The sequence below is a fragment of the Schistocerca gregaria genome, chromosome 1 (assembly GCF_023897955.1).
Source record: "Schistocerca gregaria isolate iqSchGreg1 chromosome 1, iqSchGreg1.2, whole genome shotgun sequence".
NCBI classification, from domain to species: domain Eukaryota; kingdom Metazoa; phylum Arthropoda; class Insecta; order Orthoptera; family Acrididae; genus Schistocerca; species Schistocerca gregaria.
In genome coordinates this window covers 675,286,039-675,308,196 of record NC_064920.1, presented here as the reverse complement: position 1 = coordinate 675,308,196, position 22,158 = coordinate 675,286,039, and the positions used below count along the sequence as shown (strand labels likewise).

General features: G+C 41.5%; 1 protein-coding gene across 3 annotated transcripts in view; it reads right to left on the bottom strand.

Moving 5' to 3' along the window:
* Positions 1–16,488: 16,488 nt before the first annotated feature.
* Positions 16,489–22,158, bottom strand: part of LOC126362967 (cuticle protein 21-like) — a 54,611-nt gene continuing 48,941 nt past the window's right edge. The window contains exons 1-4 of one of the 3 annotated variants that reach the window (XM_050007927.1): positions 21,306–21,335; positions 18,440–18,560; positions 17,033–17,563; positions 16,489–16,709 (exon numbers count right to left, since the gene is read on the bottom strand). In XM_050007927.1, the coding sequence (XP_049863884.1) occupies positions 16,585–16,709; positions 17,033–17,563; positions 18,440–18,560; positions 21,306–21,317 (789 nt within the window). In that variant the 5' untranslated portion in view covers positions 21,318–21,335 and the 3' untranslated portion in view covers positions 16,489–16,584. Of the gene's footprint in view, positions 16,710–17,032; positions 17,564–18,439; positions 18,561–21,305; positions 21,336–22,158 lie in introns of those variants that run through there. The other 2 variants (XM_050007931.1, XM_050007928.1) reach the window with 2 other exon arrangements.

Sequence of the window (22,158 nt, the reverse complement as noted above, 5' to 3'; positions counted from 1 at the left end):
GATGGGTATGGCTGTGCAGAGAAATAGGAGGAGGAGATGAATGGTGAGAGGAAGGAGCTTGAGATGACTAGTGAAAGAGGGAGGAGGAGGTGGGCAAATGGAGGCAGAAGTAGGAAATGCTCATAGAGAAAGGAGGAAGGGGGGATGGAGAGAGGGGCTGGAGGAGGTAGATAGAGGTAGGAAGAGGACATGGTCAGGCAAGAGAGGGAAAATGGAGTGACATAGAGGGTGATGAAGAAATAACCAGAGGGATACTGGATTGAGAGAGAGGGAAGATACAATGAGATAGGCAGAGAGGACGTGGTGGGTGGTGGACAGAGATCAAGTGGAGGGAGACATGGACATAAGTAGGAACAGGAGACAGGCAAACAGAGGTAGAGGAGGGGATGGACAGAGAGAGGGGATACAGCAGATAGACAGAGAGAAAGGGAGGCAGAGAGAGGGGAAGGGGGAGATGGATGGTGAGAGGAGGATTAGGTGTAGGAGGCAGATAGGAGAAGGAGATGAACTGAGAGAATAGGAGGAAGAGACTGGGAGAAAGAAAGGTAGAAGGACGAGATGGGGGAGAAAGAGAGAGAGAGGGAGAGAGAGAGAGAGAGAGAGAGAGAGAGAGAGAGAGAGAGGAGGGCAGAGGAGATGGACAGAGATGAGGAAGTGAAAGATGGTGAGAGTTGAGAGGGTGGGATAGATAGAGTGAGGAAAGAGGAGGTGATGGATATAGGGAGAGGGGAGGAGAAGATGTGTGCAATATGTATGTGCTGTAAGTGTGCACATAATATCTGCAGCTAAAAGTCTAGTACATATATTGATGGATGGATGTGTGTGTGTGTGTGTGTGTGTGTGTGTGTGTGTGTGTGTGTGTGTGTGTGTGTGTGTGCGTGTGTGTGTCTGTGTCTGTGTGTGTGAATGTTTGTGTGTACAAGACAGACACATGGTATAGATAGTATCGGAATGTACATCAAAGGGCATTTGAACAGAAGGGTGCAGCCAAGCAGAGGGAGCAGGCAGGAGAGGGGGACGATGAGGTGAACAGCGAAAGGAAGGAGGAGGACATAGAGGGGGTGGGAGGATAGTGCGACACATGGTTAAAGAAAGAGATTGACAGAAAGAGATGGAAGGGGCAGAGGAAGGAGGGGGATGGACACAGGGTGGAAGAGTAGATATACAGAGACAGTTGGAGGAGGAGATATATAGTGAGAGGGGAGGATAAGGTGGACAGAGGAAAGGGAGGAGGAGATGGACTGTTAGAAGTGGGAATAGGGAATGTACAGAGAGAGAAGGAACATGAGATGAGATGGACAGACAAGGGATGGAGGATGTGGACAGATAGAGGTGGAAGTATGGGATGGACAGAGGGAAAGGGAGAAGGAGGAAATGGACAGAGAGGGAGGGACAGAAAAAGATGGAGTGAAGGAGATGTACAGAGAGAGTTGTGGGAAGGTGGTGGGCAGAGAGAGAGTTGATAGAAAGAGATGTACAGAGAGAGACATGGAAAGGCAGAGACAGTGACTGGAAGAGAGAGGGCAAGAAGGAAACAAGGGAGGAGATGGACAGGGAGAGAGCATGGATGAGGAGGTGTAGGAGGCCGGTGGAAGATGATAAAGGTAGTGAGCTAGGGAAAAGGAAGAGTGTGGAAGTTGAGGTTAGAGAAGATAGACATGAGCTGTCTTTTAATCCTTCTTTAAGGTACTACAGAAGTCAATCTGATTTAAAATTAACTTCCAACTCTATGCACCTTTAATTACCTTGTTACACATAAAACAATATGTAAGCCCTCAATAACAGACTACAGTAGGCAGACTGACTCTTTACATCATTACAGTTTCTTTAGCAGTACAACAAGTTCTTCTTTTTTTCTTTTAATTTCTTTATCGTCGATTGATGATCGATGAAAACGAGAGTTTCGCAACAGTCGCCGGGAGAACCTTGTTGCTATCGCTTGCTGTAGCTTCAGTTACAGTAACGGACAGTTCAGCATCTATGGTCGCAACTATGAAGCCTCTTCCCTCGAAGCATTGTGTGTCCCTTGGTCTCGACGTGACACAAAGAAGACTAACATCAATGTAATAAAAAGTTGCAGTCAGATGCAAATTAAGTCTGTGAATTAAAATTCACTGTCTTTAAGATCATTACATTTAATTAGGTTGTTTTCTCACCTGCATTCGCTAACTCGGTAAGAACAGCAGTGTGACAGCTACCGATATTCTATTCACCACATTTCTCTTACGGCAGCACAGAGATATAGTGGAGAATACTGTCACTATATAATATACCTTTAATTGTTTGTGTGGCCGTATTTCCGAATTTCAGGCCATCAAGAATAACGTAATGTATTTACTCTGAACTTTCCTTTGAAATGATGCTCCTTTTGACAAACTATAACCAACTTACTTTTAAAAAAAAGCCCGCCCAGTTAGCCATTCGTTCTAACGCATGGCTTTCCGAATTGGAAATTAGCTCCTGGTCGCCGGCACGAATGCACCCGGCGGACTTGTGTCGAGGTCAGGTGAGCCGGCCAGTCTCTGGATGGTTTTTAGGCGGTTTTCAATCTGCCTCGGCGAATGCGGGCTGGTTCCCCTCATTCCGCCTCAGCTACACTATGTCGGCGATTGCTGCGCAAACAAGTTCTCCACGTACGCGTACGCCACCATTACTAAACCACGCAAACGTAGGGGTTACAGTTGTCTGGTGTGAGACGTTCCCTGGGGGATCCACCAGGGGCCAAAACGCACAATAACCTTGAACGAGTGGTTCGGTGTGGGACGACGGAAAGGTGAAGTGGACTATGGTAGTTTTCCAGGGGTTGTGGACCACTGCGGCTGCGGTGGGGACTGAGCCTCTCCGTCTGTTCTAGGCCCCCGGTTAACATACAGTACAATTCAATACCTTAAAAATATTAATACATAAATTGTTTTGCTCATGAACACCTTATCTTAATTCAATACTTAACAAATCTTCAGAATCTCAAATGAACGTTAATTACATTACAGAGCAAAGAGCTTGTAGCAATAGGCTTTTATGCCAAGGCACTGTATAGCACTATTGTCTCATTATTTTAAACCTTTCAGACTGAATACCCAATAATATCCTTATATTCTCCTGTACATCATCAACACCTACTGGGCGAAATAAGTTTCTGACAACTACTCATTATGCTAAACTTTACAACTTCATGGGGAAAGTGTTTAAGAAATATATGTTTTGGTGCAGATGAAGGGGAGTACTTCCCACAAGCATTTAAAAGATAATAACTACAATTTCATGTTCGTATCGTCAATGAGCTTTACTTCAAAAATGGCCTTGAGCACTATAGGACTTAACTTCTGAGGTCATCAGTCCCCTAGAAGTTAGAACTACTTAAACCTAACTAACCTAAGGACATCACACACATCCATGCCCGAGGCGGGATTCTAGACTGCGACCGTAGCGGTCGTACTGTTTCAGACTGTAGCGCCTAGAACCGCTTGGTCACCCCAGCCGGCCGAGCTTTACTGATTTGATGATTAGGTGTGTTACATTTTTGTGACAATGATGGACCTGATTCGGTCATAATGCATATTATTTGATTGCCTGTGGGTCATTTTATGAGAAGTGATTAAGATGTTATTTATTTAAGAGTGATTGGGCACTGAGTATAACTTAATCATAATCACTTGGTTTAAGAATTATTATAGAATGTTGAGGCCTGGCGACACTGGAACGTTTCAGATAGATTATATAATGATAAGACAGAGATGTAGGAACCAGGTTTTATATTGTAAGATATTTACAGGGGCAGATGTGCACTCTGACGACAATCTGTTGGTTATGAACTGATGATAAAAACTGAAGAAACTGCGAAAAGATGGAAATTTAAGGAGATGGGTTATAGATAAACTGAAAGAAACATAGGTTGTATAGAGTTTCAGAAATAGCATTAGGGAACGATTGACCAGAATGGGGGGAAATAAATACAGTAGAAGTAGAACGGATAGCTTTGATAGATGAAATAGTGAAGGCTGCAGAGGAGCAAGTAGTTAAAAAGACGAGGGCTAATAGAAATCCTTGGGTAACAGAAGAGAGCCGGCCGGAGTGGCCGTGCGGTTCTGGGCGCTACAGTCTGGAACCGAGCGACCCCAACGGTCGCAGGTTCGAATCCTGCCTCGGGCATGGATGTGTGTGATGTCCTTGGGTTAGTTAGGTTTAATTAGTTCTATGTTCTAGGCGACTCATGACCTCAGAAGTTAAGTCGCGTAGTGGTCAGAGCCATTTTAGGCATTTAACAGAAGATATACTGAATTTAACTGATGAGAGGAGAAAATAGAAAAATACAGTGAATGAGGCAGGCAAAAAGAAATACAAAGTGTCAAAAATGAGATCGACAGGTAGTACAAAATGGCTAAGCAGGGATGGCTAGAGGACAAATGTAAAGATATGGAGGGATATATCTTTAGGGGTAAGATAGCTACTACCGAAAGGAAAATTTGAGGGTATAAAACGTAGACTGGGAATGGCAAGGAAAGCGTTTCTGAAGAAGGGGAATTTGTTAACATCGAGTTTAGATTTAGGTGTCAGGAAACCTTTTCTGAAAGGATTTGTATGGAGTGAAGCCATGTATGGAAGTGAACATGGACAAGAAGAGAATAGAAGCTTTCCAAATGTGGTACTACAGAAGAATGCTGAAAATTAGATACGTAGATCATGCAACTAATGAGGAGGTACTGATTAGAATTGAAGAGAAGAGGAATTTGTGGCACAACTTGACTAGAAAAAGGAATCGGTTGGTAGGACACGTTCTGAGGCATCAAGGGATCATCACTTTACTATTGGAGGGAAGCGTGAAGGGTAAAAAACGATGAGGGAGACCAAGGCATGAATACACCTAACAGATTCAGAAGGATGTAGGTAGCAGTAGTTACTCGGAGATGAAGAAGCTTGCCCAGGATAGAGTAGCATGGAGAGCTGCATCAAACCAGTCTCTGGACTGAAGACCACAACAACAACAACAACAAGACTGGGCCCTAAGGTCTCCTCTTTGTCGTAGTAGCTAACAGGAAAAAAAAATGTCTGACTATGTCTTTCTATTGCAGGGGCAGACTCAGTCTATTCTTTTCTGGGAGGAAGAGGTGATGAGACGGAAATTGTTGATCCGCTCCGTTGCTTTATCTCAAGGTATCCTTATTAATGATGAAATCCTGGTCATCGTCAAATTTTGTTGTGGTGCCTAGAGCGTCTTGCGAAGGGACGGATACTACTGTGTTTATTTATTTACTTTATTATGCACATCCTTTTACGATTAGTGTTATGTCGTTATCAGTTATAGAGTGAGTGACTATTTGGTTATGATTTCGTGAATAGATCAACTGTAGTTCAGAGATGTGTTTCACTTAGGTTATGGTGTCAATCTAATTCGCAGTGAATTCAGTCAAAGACTCACCTGTTGTGGTGGGTTGGCAGGAAATACTTGCCTCGCTTTCAGGGAAGACTGGCGCTGCACCATTTCTCGTCTCTCGTCTTTCGGATGGCTGAGAGGGTGGACGGACTCTGTGCAGGTCTTAATTAAGCAGTCTGATAAATTTCAAAAGGATGAGGTGTACCATAGTTATAATCGCTAATCCGTTCTTTTTCTACACCTTCGTAGTCAAAGTTACGATGCGATTAGGATTTTTAATCATTTTACAAGTAAATCATCGTTTAGTATTTGTGATGAGAGAAAGGTGATCACTGCAGTCCAGTCATGCGAAGTTAGTCCTACGGTGCCTTCAGCTCCTGTGGTGTTCATTCAGTTCTTCTTTCAGTTACTTTGTATTTATTCATTTTAGTTCACTTGTGTGCTGAGCAGTTAACGGTTTTCGTTTGCACAATGGACAGCACCCTTTTACTTTAGGTAGCCATGTGTCGCAACCGTCGTAACAAGGAATACGGTCTCTCATACATTATTTTCAGTTTAGCTTCCTAAAGTGAAGTGTGCAATATTTAAGTAATCTTGAGTGTGAAATTATTTATTTATTTATTTTTGTCAGATATTCAGTGTCTCCTTATGGCAAATGGTTCAAATGGCCTTGCTCGAGCGTCCTTTTCCACCATCCACTAGCAGTTACTTCAACGTGGCACAGCTTCCATCCCTTGGTACCTTTTCCCCATCAGTCATATATTCTCATCTACATAGATACTCTGCAAGCCACCTTACGGTGCCCTGAACCAATACTTGTCATTTTCTTTCCTGTCCCACTCGCAAACAGAGCTAGAGAAAAACGAATGTCTACGTGGTTGCGTGTGAGCTCTACTTTGTCGTATCTTATCTTCGTACTCCTTAAGCGAAATGCGTGTTGACGGAAGTAGAATTGTTCTGCAATCAGCCACAAATTCAGGTTCTCTAAATGTTCTCATTAGTGTTCCTCAAAGAGAATGTCGCATTTTCTCCAGGGACCTGGTACTGATTCTAAACGCTCTAGCAGTACTTCAGGATACGTCTCACTTGCTACCTATATGCGGTCTCATTTCCAGATGAATCATACTTCCCCAAAATTCTCACAATAAACCGAAGTCGACTTTCCGCCTTCTCTATCACAATGCCTGTTGTGTTTCATATCGCTTTGCAACGTTACGCCTAGATATTTAAACGATGTGACTGTGTGAATCAGCACAATAATAATGCTGCACTCGACTATTATGGGTTTGTTTTTCCTGCTCATCCGCATTAGTTTAGATATTTCTACACTAAGATCTAGCTGCCATTCATCATACTAACTAGGAGTTTGCGTCCTCGTACAATCACTCAACGACAACATCTTCTCGTAAGCCACTGCATCATCGGAAAACAACCACAGATCGCTGCCCTCTCTGTCCGCCACATCATTTATGTACAGCGTGACAATTATCGATGTATATGAAATGAAATGTAAATAATTTACAAACTATGGTGTGCACACACTTTAGTCAACAAGTAAACGTCGCTAGAGATATTTAGATTTACGTTATGACTTGTTCGATATGCCTGTCAGGCACTTGAATGTGATTTGCAAGGTATCCATATAGATGTAGATGCGATGCAGACGAATAGCTAAATTCTGCATGACCCACTGAAGTGTCGGAACATTGACGCTGTCGATGACCTCCTGCATTGCTGTTTTCAGTTCAGCAATGGTTTTGAGGATTATTGTTGTACACCTTGTCTTTAATATCGCCCCAGAGAAAGGAGTCGCATGTGTTCAGATCCGGAGAATACGGTGGCCAATCGAGGCCAATGCCAGTGGCCTCTGGGTGCCCCAGAGCCAGAACGCGGTCCTCAGAGTGCTCCTCCAGGACTTCAAACACTCTCCTGCTTCGATGGGGTCGAGCTCCGTCTTGCATCAGCCACATCTTCTCGATGATGATGATGTTTGGTTTGTGGGGTGCGCAACTCTGCGGTTATCAGCGCCCGTACAAATTCCCAAACTTTGCTCAATCCAATCTAGCCACTTTCGTGAATGATGATGAAATGATGAGGACAACACAAACACCCAGTATCTCGAGCCAGGTGAAAATCCCTGACCCCGCCGGGAATCGAACCAGGGACCCCGTCCTCGGAAAGCGAGAACGCGACTGCGCGACCACATCTTCTCGAAATCAGAGACACTTTGGATAATGGGGATGAAATCATCTTCCAAAATCTTTACGTACCGTTTTGTAGCCATCAAAGAATATCGCACCGATTATTTCATGACTGGACATGGCACACTACACAGTCACCCATTGAGGGTGAAGCGACCTGTCGATCACGAAATGAGAATGCGACAGTTTTGCTTATAGACGAAGCCATCCAAATGAAAGGGATATGTGTGATGTCCTTAGATTAGTTAGGTTTAGGTAGTTTTAAGTCTAGGGGACTGATGAACTCAGATGTTAAGTCCGATAGTGCTCAGAGCCATTTGAACAATTTGAAAGTGGGCATCGTCGTTAAACCAAACCGTATTCACATTAAAGTCCTGTTAGTCAATCCTGGAACAATAGTGTTGGCGAAACACAAACGCTGTTCCATGACGCTTAGGCTTAGTGGCTAATACTGCAACTTTTAATTTTGTATGGGAAGAGATGCAGGTCTTCAACAACAATTTGTCGCAGGGTCTCCCGGTTGATTTCCACCTGCTGTGCAGCTCGTTTGATCAATTTCCTGAAGGTGGTATGAAACAGTGCGAGTGTCTTCCCGACGTTGTCAAGCGTTTTCACCCTTTTCGGACGACCGACATTGCCAACACTGTCATCACAAACATTACCCGTTCTCTCAAACTTGCGAATCAAATTCTTGATTGTTACCACACTTCTACCGGTTCTTTTCATCTTAAACTCGGCCGCAAACTACCTTTGAGCCGCAGTTGGGTTGTTATTGCTCGCATAGTAGGCCTTCACAAGCTCTATATGCTAAGCCACGCTGTACCGTGACTTTTCACGGGGAAATGGCCGACAACAACAAGACTCGTGGGCATACGTATGTATACTCATTCCCATCATTCCCCGCAAGCAAACATGTAGTATGAACGTCCTAACGTAAACCGTTCAGAATTTATGACGATTTTATTTCATATAATCCAATAATTGTCACCCTGTAGACAGAAAATAAGAGCGGTCGTATAACACTTCCCAGGGCCGCTCCTGACAGTACTTTCGTCCCTGGTGAACACTCGCCGGCGAGGGCACCGTACTTGGCTCTACCACTTCAGAAGTCTTCGAGTCACCCACATATCTGGGGACCAATTACATATGCTCATACCTTCGTTAAGAGTCTGCAGTGGGGCACGGTGTCAAACGATTTTCGAAAATCTAGAAATAAAGCAATCTGCCTGTTGCCTTTCATTCATATGAGTTCGCATCATACAATGTGGGAAAATGGCAAGCTGAGTTTCACACGAGCGATGCTTTGTAAAACCGCGTTGCTTCGTGGGCAGTAGATTTTCGGTCTCAAGGAAATTTGTTACATTCGAACTGAGAATATGTTAACGAATTCTGCAGCAAATCGATGTTAAGGGGATTGGTCTGTAATTTTGCGGGGCCGTTCTTTTACCCTTCTCACATATAGGAGCCCGTTGCGTACTGCGTCGTCCTTACGAGAGTTTGTGTAATCATCAAATGACGGTATGTTTTTACGAATCTTCTGTGTGAATGATTTATTGAACTCGATAGTCAACATGTAATTAGACAGAACCCTGTTAAACCACGATGGTCCTTTTCCGTCCTTCATCCACCTACTAAGCACATACTTCTCCAGAGCGTGATTAACAATCAGTTTCAACTTTGCCCATAATTCCTCTACGTCCGTCGTATTGGAGCTAAATGGTAAACATTATTTGTCTAAGTGGGTGTTAACATCTGGTTACCTGCTTTTTCTAGCATAAATGCTCTCCTAGCCTTCTTGATGGGTTTATTGATTTTAGTAACCATCATCACTAAACGACATCGTGTCACTAATCCCCGTATCTACATTGACGCCGTCGGCAGGATCTGGCCTGTTTGTAGCTACAAAATCTAAAATATTACTTCTGCAGTTCTTTCAAAGAAATGCCTTTTGCATGCTGCACTTCGAAATTTTTATTTTTATTTATGCACCGAGATGCGTTTCGCCTTTTTTGCAAGGCATTTTCAGTGGGTGTCGTTATTTATTACATGATATGTCCTTTTTACACATAGGTTTCACAGGTAACTTCTAATTCACTGCATCTAAGCAAACTGCTTTTTCTCATCTGGCAACCAAATGGACATCTTACAGTTCACTTCACTGTTTTCGTTACACACCACAGTAAGTGCAATATTTTTAATACAGAGATTCATTTGTTTGTCTAAGTGTGCTGCTTGTTATTTTTGGAATGTGCCTTTGAATTGACTGTTCTGAATGCTATGATTGTCCCTTGTCTATTGAAAAATGTTTTGTGAATGTGTGTGTGTGTGTGTGTGTGTGTGTGTGTGTGTGTGTGCGTGTGCGTGTGTGTATTAGAGAGGGAGAGAGTTTTCTTTTTTAATTCTTAAAAATCATAATAATAATAATAATAATTATTATTATTATTATATTTTCCTGTATATACTTATTAGAAGAATCAGATGTGTAATCCATTTGTTGGGATTTCTGTCTATTATATGATCAATCAGTATAAACTGTGAATTGTTAGTCATATTTACTTGGTCATTTAGTTGTGGTTTGTTTGCAGCCTTTGTTTTGTAAATATGATAATTTTCCTGTAATGTTAGGAGATGTCTTTCATTATTTATTCTAATTATTTTGATATCATTTTCTCTCTTAGTAGGTTTGTGGTTATTTTCTCTCAAATGTTCTGTATAGTTGAGTGGCTCGTTCCACATTTCCATGCTCTGATATGTTCTTTGTACTGGGGTTCAAATGTTCTGCTGGTTTGTCCTACGTACCTTCCATCACATGTGTTGCACTGTAGTTGGTATATTCCTCCTTTTTGATAGATATGTGTTTTTTTGTTATTTTTGGAATGTGCCTTTGGATTGAATTGTCTGTTTTGAATGCTATGTTTATCCCCTGTCTTTTGAAAATGTTTGTTACTTTATGTGTGAGTTTGTGCTTTTATGTCATTGTGTACCATCTTCAATGTTGTTTCTTGTTTTCCTGTATTCTTCATGTCGTTATTGTTCTGTCACTGTTTGTGCCTGTTTGTGTAGCGTTTGTTGTACTGTTGTTTATGGTGTTTATGTACTGTGTTCACAGACTGTATTTGTTTTTTAATTTTTTTGTTTAATTTGGATACTAGTTCCCTATTGTACCCATTGTTTGTTACTATTTGTGTGATGATATCTAGTTCTTTCGGTAAATTTTCTGTGCTGAGTCGTACTGTGTTGAGTCGATGAAGCATATATCTCAGTGATGATTGTTTCTGTGAGTGTGGGTGATTAGAAGTCTGATGTAGGACTGTGTCAGTTCTTGTAGGTTTACGGTAGATTTCAAAGCTATTCTGATTGTTTTCTTTTTTAATGGTTATATCTAAAAAAGTTTATTTAGTTGTTCTGATCTTTTTCCATTGTAAATTTTATCTTTCTGTGTATTGTGTTTATATGTATCTGTATGCAACTGGTCAATTTTTGCCTAAGGTTCATCTGTTAAACAAAAGATGTCACCCATGTATCTGACCCAATAAAGTATGTTGTAATTCTTTTTGATAACATTTTAGAAAATTAAGTTTTCAACATAGTTTATGAAAATTTTTGCTAGGGCACCTGATACTGGGGATCGCATTGGCAACCCATTTTCCTGTAAATAGTATTTATTATTGAAATGAAAGTAGTTCTGTTCAGTTATCAGTTCCAGCAACTTGTGTATTTCTTTGATGTGTCATCTGATATCTGGCTGTTGTCCTTCAGGTGTTGTTCTATAACATTTATTGTTTCTGCTATTGGAATGTTAGAGTATATGTTTTCTACTTCCAAAGAGAGTAGAGTAGCTGTGTCTGGGATTTTTAAATATTTTACAAGTTGTATTAACTGTGACGTATTCCTTATAGTTCTGTCATCTTCTATTTTATAAGTTTCTGTTAGTAATTTCAATATGTGTTTATAAGTGGAATCTTTTTTGAAGTTTACAATGCATCTTACTGGGATGTTTGGTTTATGAATTTTTGGTTGGCATCAGAGGGTGGGTGCTGTAGGGTTTTTCTGTATTAATTTACCTTTTTCTGTGTCATCTAGGGTGTAGTCTATATTTTAAATATATTCTTTACCTCGGCTTGCAATCTGTTTGTTGGGTCTGATTTCAATTTTTTAATATTATTTTGTGAAATAAACTGTGCTTTGCCCATGTATCGCTGTTTAGGCATAAGAACTACTGTATTTCTTTTTTCTGCTTTAGTAATAATGATGTTTTCATTTTGGAGTTTCTTTATGATTATTCTGAGTGATTAGGTTTCTGTATTTTTACTGTTTTTGTCAGTCTGCTTTTTTGTATCTGTAATAATTTTATGTGTTTCTTTTTTTACGAATTCGCTTGTTAGGCCAGTGTTTACATTGCTGTTTTCACTTTTTTCCTCTCGCTTTAGATTGGCTTCTGATTTTTTTATGAGGTTTTCTATGTATTCTTCATCTACTTTCTTATTCACATTGTATTTCAGACCTTTGTTTTAAGAGCTCTTTTTCTTCATTGTTTAATTGTGTGTCTGTGAGATTCATCAAACGTGGATAAAATTGGTGTGTGTGTCTTGGTTCTTTTTGTTTATGTTTCTTTCTTGTTTTTGTTGTCTCATGAGCTGTGTTATCTTTTTCTTATGTTTCTCTTCAATTTCTTTCAAGTCAGTGTCTGTGTAACATTCGACATTTTTGACCAGACCAGAAAAATTAGCAGGAATGGCAATGTTATTTGCAAGTTGTACATGTTATCGAGATAAAGTTTGTTTTTTCGAGTGTAGAGCTTTGATTTCGTATTTTAGCCAAACTTACTCAGCTGTTTCTCTCGTTTTTTTAGTACTAGACGAATTATTTCTAATCTTTACATTGATGTAGTTAGGTGTGAAACCTCAGCCAGTCGCCGAGGGTCTTAGTTCACCTCGGAAATTTCTAACAGCCGCCACTACATCAGCTGGAGGTGTTACGATGCGTTAGTTTACAAAACTGGGTCAGCACATACGAACTCGTGGGCCGCAACCGTTAAAGTACTATATAGCGGGCATAATACAATAAACAGTGTTCCTATCGAGACTGCATCCTTGACTCTTCACTCGCCTTGGCACAGGAGATCCCATACGATAGTTTACCGCACAAACAACTATGCATTTAGAAAGGAACAGTTCCCTGGTTTCTGGATCAATAAACACACATTTACAGAATTTGAGAAGTTTTTTCATCTTCAGTTGAGGACCCCTTAGAACTCACAGAAGCATTTTTCTAACGTTCCAGGATGAGGAAGTTCATTATAATATAATAAAACAAAACTTCACCAAAGAAGACGAAGCAAATTTTCTTGAATTCCGATCAAGAACAACCGTCATGATGAGAAACATAAAATTAGTTATCGTCTGTGTAACAAAGCAGCTCAAGTCACCGGTCCAGACTGTATACCAGTCAGGTTTCTCTCAGAGTATGCTGATACAGTAGCTCCATATTTAGCAATTATATACAACCACTTGCTCAAGTCGCACCAATTCCCAAAAAGGGAAGCAGGGCCATATCATTAACGTCGATTTGCAGTAGGGTTTTGGAACACATACTGTATTAGAAATTATAAAGTACCTCGAAGAAATCGATTTTTTCATACATAGCACGGATTAAGAAAATATCGTTCTTTCGAAACACAACTAGCTCTTTACACTCATGAAGTAATGAGTGCTATCGACAGGGGATATCAAATTGATTACATATTTTCAGATTTCCAGAAGGCTTTCGACACCGTTCTTCACAAGCATCTTCTAACCAAACTGAGTGCCTATGGAATATAGCCTTAGTTGTGCGACTGGGTTCGTGATTTCCTGTCATAAAGTTTACAGTTCGTAGTAATAGACGGAAAGTCATCGTGTAAAAATAAAGTAACAGATTGCAGAACTAGCACTCCTGAAAGAAAGGATACTGTGGAGACATGGCTTAGCCACAGCCTGGGGGATGTTTCCAGAATGAGATTTTCACTCTGCAGCGGAGTGTGCGCTGATATGAAACTTCCTGGCAGATTAAAACTGTGTGCCCGACCGAGACTCGAACTCAGCCTGGGGCTAAGCCATGTCTCCACAGTATCCTTTCTTTCAGGAGTGCTAGTTCTGCATTTTTCGCAGAAGAGCTTCTGTAAAGTTTGGAAGGTAGGAGACGGATACTGGCAGAAGTAAAGCTGTGAGTACCGGGCGTGAGTCGTGCTTCGGTAGCTCAGTTGGTAGAGCACTTGCCCGCGAAAGGCAAAGGTCCCGAGTTCGAGTCTCGGTCGGGCACACAGTTTTAATCTGCCAGGAAGTTTCATATCAGCGCACACTCCGCTGCAGAGTGAAAATCTCATTCTGGAAACATCCCCCAGGCTGTGGCTAAGCCATGTCTCCACAGTATCCTTTCTTTCAGGAGTGCTAGTTCTGCATGTTTCGCAGAAGAGCTTCTGTAAAGTTTGGAAGGTAGGAGAGGGATACTGGCAGAAGTAAAGCTGTGAGTACTGGGCGTGAGTCGTGCTTCGGTAGCTCAGTTGGTAGAGCACTTGCCCGCGAAAGGCAAAGGTCCCGAGTTCGAGTCTCGGTCGGGCACACAGTTTTAATCTGCCAGGAAGTTTCATATCAGCGCACACTCCGCTGCAGAGTGAAAATCTCATTCTGGAAACATCCCCCAGGCTGTGGCTAAGCCATGTCTCCACAGTATCCTTTCTTTCAGGAGTGCTAGTTCTGTATGTTTTGCAGAAGAGCTTCTGTAAAGTTTGGAAGGTAGGAGACGGATACTGGCAGAAGTAAAGCTGTGAGTAGCGGGCGTGAGTCGTGCTTCGGTAGCTCAGTTGGTAGAGCACTTGCCCGCGAAAGGCAAAGGTCCCGAGTTCGAGTCTCGGTCGGGCACACAGTTTTAATCTGCCAGGAAGTTTCATATCAGCGCACACTTCGCTGCAGAGTGAAAATCTCATTCTGGAAACACACGTATGTCAATGATGCTGTGATTTTAATGTTGGAAAATTTTACAAACCAATTTTTCACACTTTGAATGCTGACCTAACGGCTGCATAGGCCGTGAAAATCCCATGAGTAGAAGGAAATAACTGAGAAACAAGCTGGCAGAGCATAGTTAAAAATCAAGAATGATTACTACGCAGAATACATTTTCACTCTGCAGTTGAGTGCTCGCTGATCCTTGGAAGCAAGAAAATGAATACTGAGTAGTTTTCCTTTGAAGCATATGTTGCGACTTACGGTCACTTATCCAGACAGTGAATTCTTTCATAAACAAAACACGATCAGTGTATTACTCCCACAACGTTGTGTCGCTGTTCGAGTAAAATTTATCCTGTTGCAGCCACCGTGGATTGAAACAATCATATAGATGTTACCAGGGCCAGGTGGCGTGACAAGTTCGTATGCCTATGCTGCTCACTTTCTCAAGTGGACGAAATCTTGATATCTGTCTCAGGTAGCAAGGAGAGCCACATTTCATTATCTGTTACATGCCGAAGGTGTAGTGGAACTAAATGTAGTACAGGAAAACAATCAGTTTCCGCGCCAGAGAGTAGGGTAACGCACTCTATCCACAAGTCGCCATGGACTTAAAGTTTCAAAGCCTGTGTTATTTGAGTATTTATATACTTTAATACACATGAAGTTACATGTATATTGTACATTACGCCACAGATTATATAACACATGCATGATGATGTTTATGGGCTGTGCTTTGCAATCATTTGTGGAATACAAAGTTTTACCATTGGAGAAACAGAGTGACAAACAGTCTTTAATATTACCTTATTAGTAATTGCAGCATGGGGTTCCCTGTAAATACTATTGCTATGAGAAAGAGGAGGCGAATGCGCTTCGATTTTGATTTAACGACTAACATTTCTCGGAGATATACAGCCAAAACAATAATCCTGTTACAGTTTTGGAGCTACAGTGATGACTGGTGCTATAGAGATACCTAGTTAACTGAACTTTTGAAAATGTGTCTCGAAACAAGAGCAGAAGCCATTCACTGACCATGTTGTACTAACAGCGCTTTCTAAGTTGTTGGCAATATTAATTTGTGATGAAATGACGTATTTTAAACAACAGGAGTGAAAACGATGAGTTGTTCGTTGACTAATTACTGCCATAGGTTACACTTAAGAAAGATATATGAGATAAAATGGTACAGATAAAATTAATAAGCCTGACACACTGATTTGAAGGATATATGTGTATTTTGAGTTAAATGAGCGACCCGCAGGAGTAGAGGGGAATGGTTTAGTTTCTTGTTAACTGGTTCTCTTGAAGGAACAACTGTCTGAGTGCAAGTCTCTGTAGTATAGAATATAAAACTAATCGACTGATCTACTGAGATATTCAGTTAGTTAATTCGAGGTAAGACTGTAAAAATTAAACTGGGTTGGGCTGATGTCATCGCAAATTAAGGCGGTCCTCCCGAATGTGAGGTTTATCTGTTGACTACTGGGTTAACCTTGCTTGGAAACTAATGACGTAGGTTTTAGATGGTGATATACAAAGAGTACTTTTTTAGAAAAAAGGCAAATCAGTTTTTTTAAAAATAGTGCATTTGCAAGAAACTTTGATCAGATATGTATGCAAATGGTATTCATGTCATTTCGAGTTCTTTGGCAAAGATAAATGTTAGTTCCATGTTTATTAGATTCTGAATGTAACATATGGCTTAAGAATTTTGATCACTGTATTTTTCTTCTCTGTACCATTATTGAACAATAGAAGAAACTGAAGATACTCAAATCAAAGTGAATAACGTGTTCCATATTGCAAGAACACTTTTAAATCTTTTTCAAATCTTTCGCGGGTAACGAAGCAAGCACAGAAAACGACATTAAATTTAATACTATTCTCTGCTTAGTAATAGACCATATGAGGCAAAAACAGTATCTGAAACAGTATAAACACATTTATTCATATTTTTGTGAAACTTTCATTGTACATGAGTGTCAGTCGTATTTACAGAGGGATTTAGCCGGTGGGATAATCAGTAGTGGACCTTGGCGTGTGGTGTGGAGAGAACAGCATGAGCAGTCTTGAGGGGTGCACCATACACTCCAGCAGCAGCTGCTGGGGACAGTGGGTAGCCCGCCACGCCTGGTACTGCACCTGCTGGAAGTAATAAGTCATGTCAGCAAGCACACGACTCAAGAGTGACAGAATGCTGATATCACATAACGACATATCATGGCCTGCTGAAAAGTTGCTTGGAAAGATATGGATCGCTATTGCTCCAACTGTCAACAGCCATTATCTAAGAAATATGACTTCGATATTGTGTTTTCTTGCACTATTATAGGATATTACAAAAATTCTAAGGCTCAACGAAACTACATGCTGTCTCTGATGATCTCGACGTTACTATTTCCCTGTTCTTGCAGTGCAGCCACTGACACGTATTTTGATTGGAGTCAAATGCTAAGGTTGGAACTTACCAGAGAGAGCAGCTCGAGCGGAGGCGGCGGCAGCGGCGGCCGCAGTGGCTGCAGCGGCTGCAGCAGGCGATCCGGCAGGGGCGGCGCTCTTGGAGACCACTGCGTTGAACCCGACACCGGGCGCGGCCGTGTAGTCCACAGTGCGGACGCTGCCGTCGGGCTCGACCAGGCTGTAGCTGCCCTCCACCACGTCGCCGCTGCGGCTCTCCCGCTGCTGCTTGGCGTCGCCGGTCAGGGCGTCGCTGACGCTGTAGCTGAAGCTGTACTGCGGGTTGGGGTCGTAGTACGGGTCAGCCAGCTCGGCGGGCAGCCCACCGGCCAGGCGGCCCAGACCGGCGTAGCGTGCAGCGGCCAGACCAGTATAGCCAGGGGCGACTCCAGCATAGCCTGGAGCTACACCAGCATACACAGGGGCGACTCCGGCATAGGCCGGCAGACCAGCAGCTGGTAGCCTGGCAGCAGCCAGTCTAGCAGCAGCAGCTGCAGCTGCCGCAGCTGCAGCAGTGGTAGCAGCAGCTCCAACTGGAGCACCTGTGGGAAGTGTATCAAATATTATTAGAATTTCCTGGTGTGTGTCAGTCTTTTAAAAAAGGTACCACAAATTAAATAATAGTTTTATGGGGCTCGACACCCCAGGAAGTATCTTTCAATTAGATGCCAGTCTTACGACATATGTGGCAGTAACCCAACCCAGTATTCCTTAGAGAGAAAGGAAATCTTTGGTTTAATGTGGAAAACAAGCCACTGGTGAATCTTTACATCACTGACATGTGATCTGACTAGCATTTGATCCCACAACCTTTTGGCCCCCTGGAATGTGCTTAATTACTACACAACCAGACCTGACATGACAGGTAAAGAGGTACAAGTAATAACAGATATTTTAACGGCAGTAATAAGAGTCGAAATGGTGACAAGACCTTAGAAGTGTTTTCCGGTGTTTTCTATTCCATATTTTTTCATGGCATTACCTGTGAGTGTTGACATGATGTGCTAGACTTCACAAGTTTCCCCTATTCATGATAAACATGTGATACTGGATGGAGAGATTTGTAAACCACTTCATTGACACTATAGTAAAGAAAAAGGTTTATCATCCTATATTGTGCTACAGATCAACAGAGAGTTAGGTCAGTTTTCAAAGCTGAACTTTACGTCAAAACTTTACTGCTGAGTGTAAAACTAGGGAATAAATTTCACTCTTACCTGACCGCGTACGTCTCATTTCACAATGCAGTCTTTATTGCTGCTACATTCAGTTGTGAACTAATGTACTTTTCATGGTCCAGTGGTTTCCAGGATATTATGATTTTGTGTTTTTCGACAAAACGGAGCCTTTCATAGGTATGCCTAGTATTACAGCGATGGAAAGTGACGTCTTTGAAGCGAATAGTGGGACAGCCGTACCTGCGAGTCCCAGACCCAGAGCCGATCCCCGCAGCGCTGGAGCCGCCGAGTAAGAGACGGCGGGCGCGCCCAGGTAGCCGGCGCTAGCCGCTCCCAGCAGCGCGCATGCGCACAGCAGCACCTGCAACACGCACAGCAATCCTTCAGAGCGACGAGTTCAGAGACAATACCAGTCTGTTCATCAGTCAGCTTAAAATAAACACGAGTTTTTAACTAACCATTTACCCTGGATCCTAAACTGTTCTTAGTTTCCTTCTATCATGTACATGTGCTATAATGGAACGAACATGAAAATGAGAACATCAAAATGCCCTGCTCGCTGTATGTGTGAGGTAACTCGACAAAGTGAAAACATTGACACGTAAAGATTTGGCCAAAATGGAGTTATTTTGTGCATAAGAGTAAGGACTTCTTATGCGAGCCGCTTGTAAACTATAGAAAGTATTGCTACCACCACATATCTAATTGGCAGTGGTGAAGCATTTTTCAAGGCTTCTACCACAAGATGGGGTCTACTTTAAACATATGTTGACCTAGTCTGAAGCGGGAGTTTTTGTTGGACCTCCAATTCACAAACTGATGAATGGTTACGTATTTGAAAATACAATGAATGTTAAAGAAGAAAAAGCATTGACCACCTTCAAGTATATTACTGAAATCTTTGTACTGAATAAAAAACGTAAAAATTACTGTGAAACTGTTGAAGCTATGTTGGAAAATTTCAAGAAGTTGAGTTGTAACATGACTGCAAAAGTTAACTTCCTATACCTAGTATTCTGATCACTTGCTGGAAAATCTTGGACATTATAGTGAATGCTGCCACCAGTACACTAAGGGGAGGGAGAAGACGTCCCAAGGAAGATGGAATTAAAGTGTGATGGCCGACTATTGTTGTATGCTGAAGAACTGCAATAAAGATAAAGGTTCTGTGAAGAAATCAAAAAAGAGAAAGGTCGAAAATTAAATGTATCAGACTACTCATCGTAACGTTGATAAGACAGCTGTTTGTAGTACTGCCTAAAATATGCCTTAGTATATACCTAAAATAAAACAATGTTTGTAAAAATATAGATGTGGATTGAAATTTTATTTAATATTTTGTCCTTCAGTCTTTAAAATACGAGACCTTATTTTGCGAAAATCTTGACTTCTTACAAGAAAATAAAAGTAATTTTCGGAATTAGCTTTACGAACTGATCCTAGAACAAGTTTTTTTTCGAGAAATTGTCGGCCAAAAATAAAAAAATCAGCTTTCATTCTCGATATTATGTTAAGATGTTAAAAAAAATCAACTTCCTTGGAAACTCGTACAATCAACTTCTGCGAATGGAAATTTTACAAACTTTGAAACATAAATTATATTTAACTTCGTGCTACACAAACTGTTATACCATTAATAAATGCTTAGCTTTGAGATCTCTGAAATCTTGAAATGTACGCAGTCCAAAACTGTTTTCAAGTTAGATGATGGGTTGGCTTGGCCACTGGAATTGCATTCTCGGGAAATATTTTTTTAAGTGTTCAATAAGCAGTTGATTAGTAATGCAGGTTATGAACACATATAATCCATTTACGTCATATATAGAAAAAGAAAAAATTTTCTCTTATATGAAAAAGAGCTTCTGCAACTCTGCGATCAAGTCCTACATGCCACACATTGACTACCGACTACTGTGGCATTCTTTGTTAGATCCACCATTCTACGTCTGTGTGGAGAGACATATTGGGAAACGCTATTATTTCTTACAGTAGCTCTTTGAATTATCCTGTCGATGCTGAGTGTTTCTCAGTTAAGTGCTATCGCCAAGGAAAAATTCTTGGCAGTATCAGGAATCGAAGTGAAGTCCATTGCATAGTACTTTCTCGCTGAATACTTAGTTACAAATGTGGATGTTAAAATCAAACATTTCTCTAATCTTGACCAGAATCAGGCAAAAACTATTTTCCGTGGGTACAAGTTTGTAATGACACTAATCAAAGATCAGGTAAGAAAACTATCGTAAAATGAGGAGTGGATAAAGCAGTTTGGTGCTAACGGTAATTAACTCCACTTCAGGAAGTTCTGAAATAGCTACAGGTAATCACAATAAGAGCGAAAGCTCACGGACAAGAAGACTATTTGACTCATAATAGAAGAGACAAGAAAAATAATAGCTGATTTCAATTTTCTTTAAGCCCGGGGCTTCAATACAAACATACGTTAAAGGGAACCAAAAATCAACATTTTCCTGATCACTATCTTCTCGTTGCAATGATGTCGCAACACATAAAGAAGAAAAAGCGTAAAAGTTGTGCACATAACACAGACCACGCGGCTAAACGCAAGCGAACGAGAGAAAAGCTTTCTGAGGAAGACCGACTGTGACCTATGTGGATGGCAATGAAGTAAATAACTCTAATGAAAATTTGTGGCGTGAAAAGCAAGCACGGTCTTCTCTTTAGAAATTGTACTCACTGATGCTGGTCAAGGAGACGCATGCATTGTAAGAACTTTTGTGAAAAGGTCTTCAGTGACAGTTGTTAATATGATGAGATGCCATATAAAATGAAAGAACTGAAGCCAGAGAAATTTACAGAAGTAACAATGTTAGACGCAACCGAGCCTGTGACTAACAGACGAAACGAAAATAGTAAAGAAGTAATAAGCAATAAGGTTAGAAGTAAGAAAGGTCCAATGGAGACATAGAGTCTCACAGGGTCTGTTCATAATTACTACATTCAGAACAATCAAAAATATTAAAAGGTAAAACGAATTACTGGGCATTTTCTTTGGATGAAGGGTTCCTGTAGGTATGTTCTACACACATAATGCCAATTTTGTTGCAGCAGTCTTGAGGTTTCCAGGCCATGCCGCTGGCCACCTTACCTGGAGAGCCATGCCTGTGTTGTTAGAGAGGCTTCTGGACGACTGGCCAAGTGGTGGCCACCCGGTCCCTTTATAGTGGCCCGCTGCCCCCTCCATCCCCAGTGGTGGCGCTAAGGACATCCCTGGCTGGTGGAGCGAGCACCGGTGACGCAACCAGGGGAATCTGGTTCGCCGCGTCTGCCACGCCTGGCGATCTCTCCCGCGGCCTTCGCATCTGACCCTCCCTAACACTCTGACTGGCAATGCCGAAAGGGGGAGGGCCGCAGCAGTTACCTTCCTGCGAAATTATCGCAAATTCATTGCACTACGGACAAAACACAGATGGTCTTAATTCCGGTCCTCGTTGATGGTGCGTCCGATTTGTATGTGGCTACATACCGAGCACCGTCCCGTGTTACTGGACGACTGTACGCAAGCGTGTTAAGTGTGACGATATAAGTGAAACATCGATAAAACATAAATCAAGTTGTACGTAGGAGATGGTTTCGGAAAACTCTGCAGAATTTAAGTATTGAGCTTAAACCGTTAGCGGAGCTACTTTTTCCCTCTCGACTCATCCTAAATCATTTGTGTATCTTTTATGATTATAATTACGTGAGTCGTTAGTCCACAGATTTGACTAGATAAGGCACCTCAGCACTGCTGTTCGACCAGTCTATTCAAGGCTATCATTCAAATAACGAATGCGATGAGCTACGATTGACTTTCTCAGTATTCTTATTCGTATACAAATCTAAGTTCATTTATCCTCTCGGCACGAAAAATAAACAGTTTCTTTAAAGTGCAAAAGCTCTTGCTCCGAAATAGGTCTAAAAGTTTTCTGTTCCCGTTTTTAGCCAATTGTGCTGTAGGT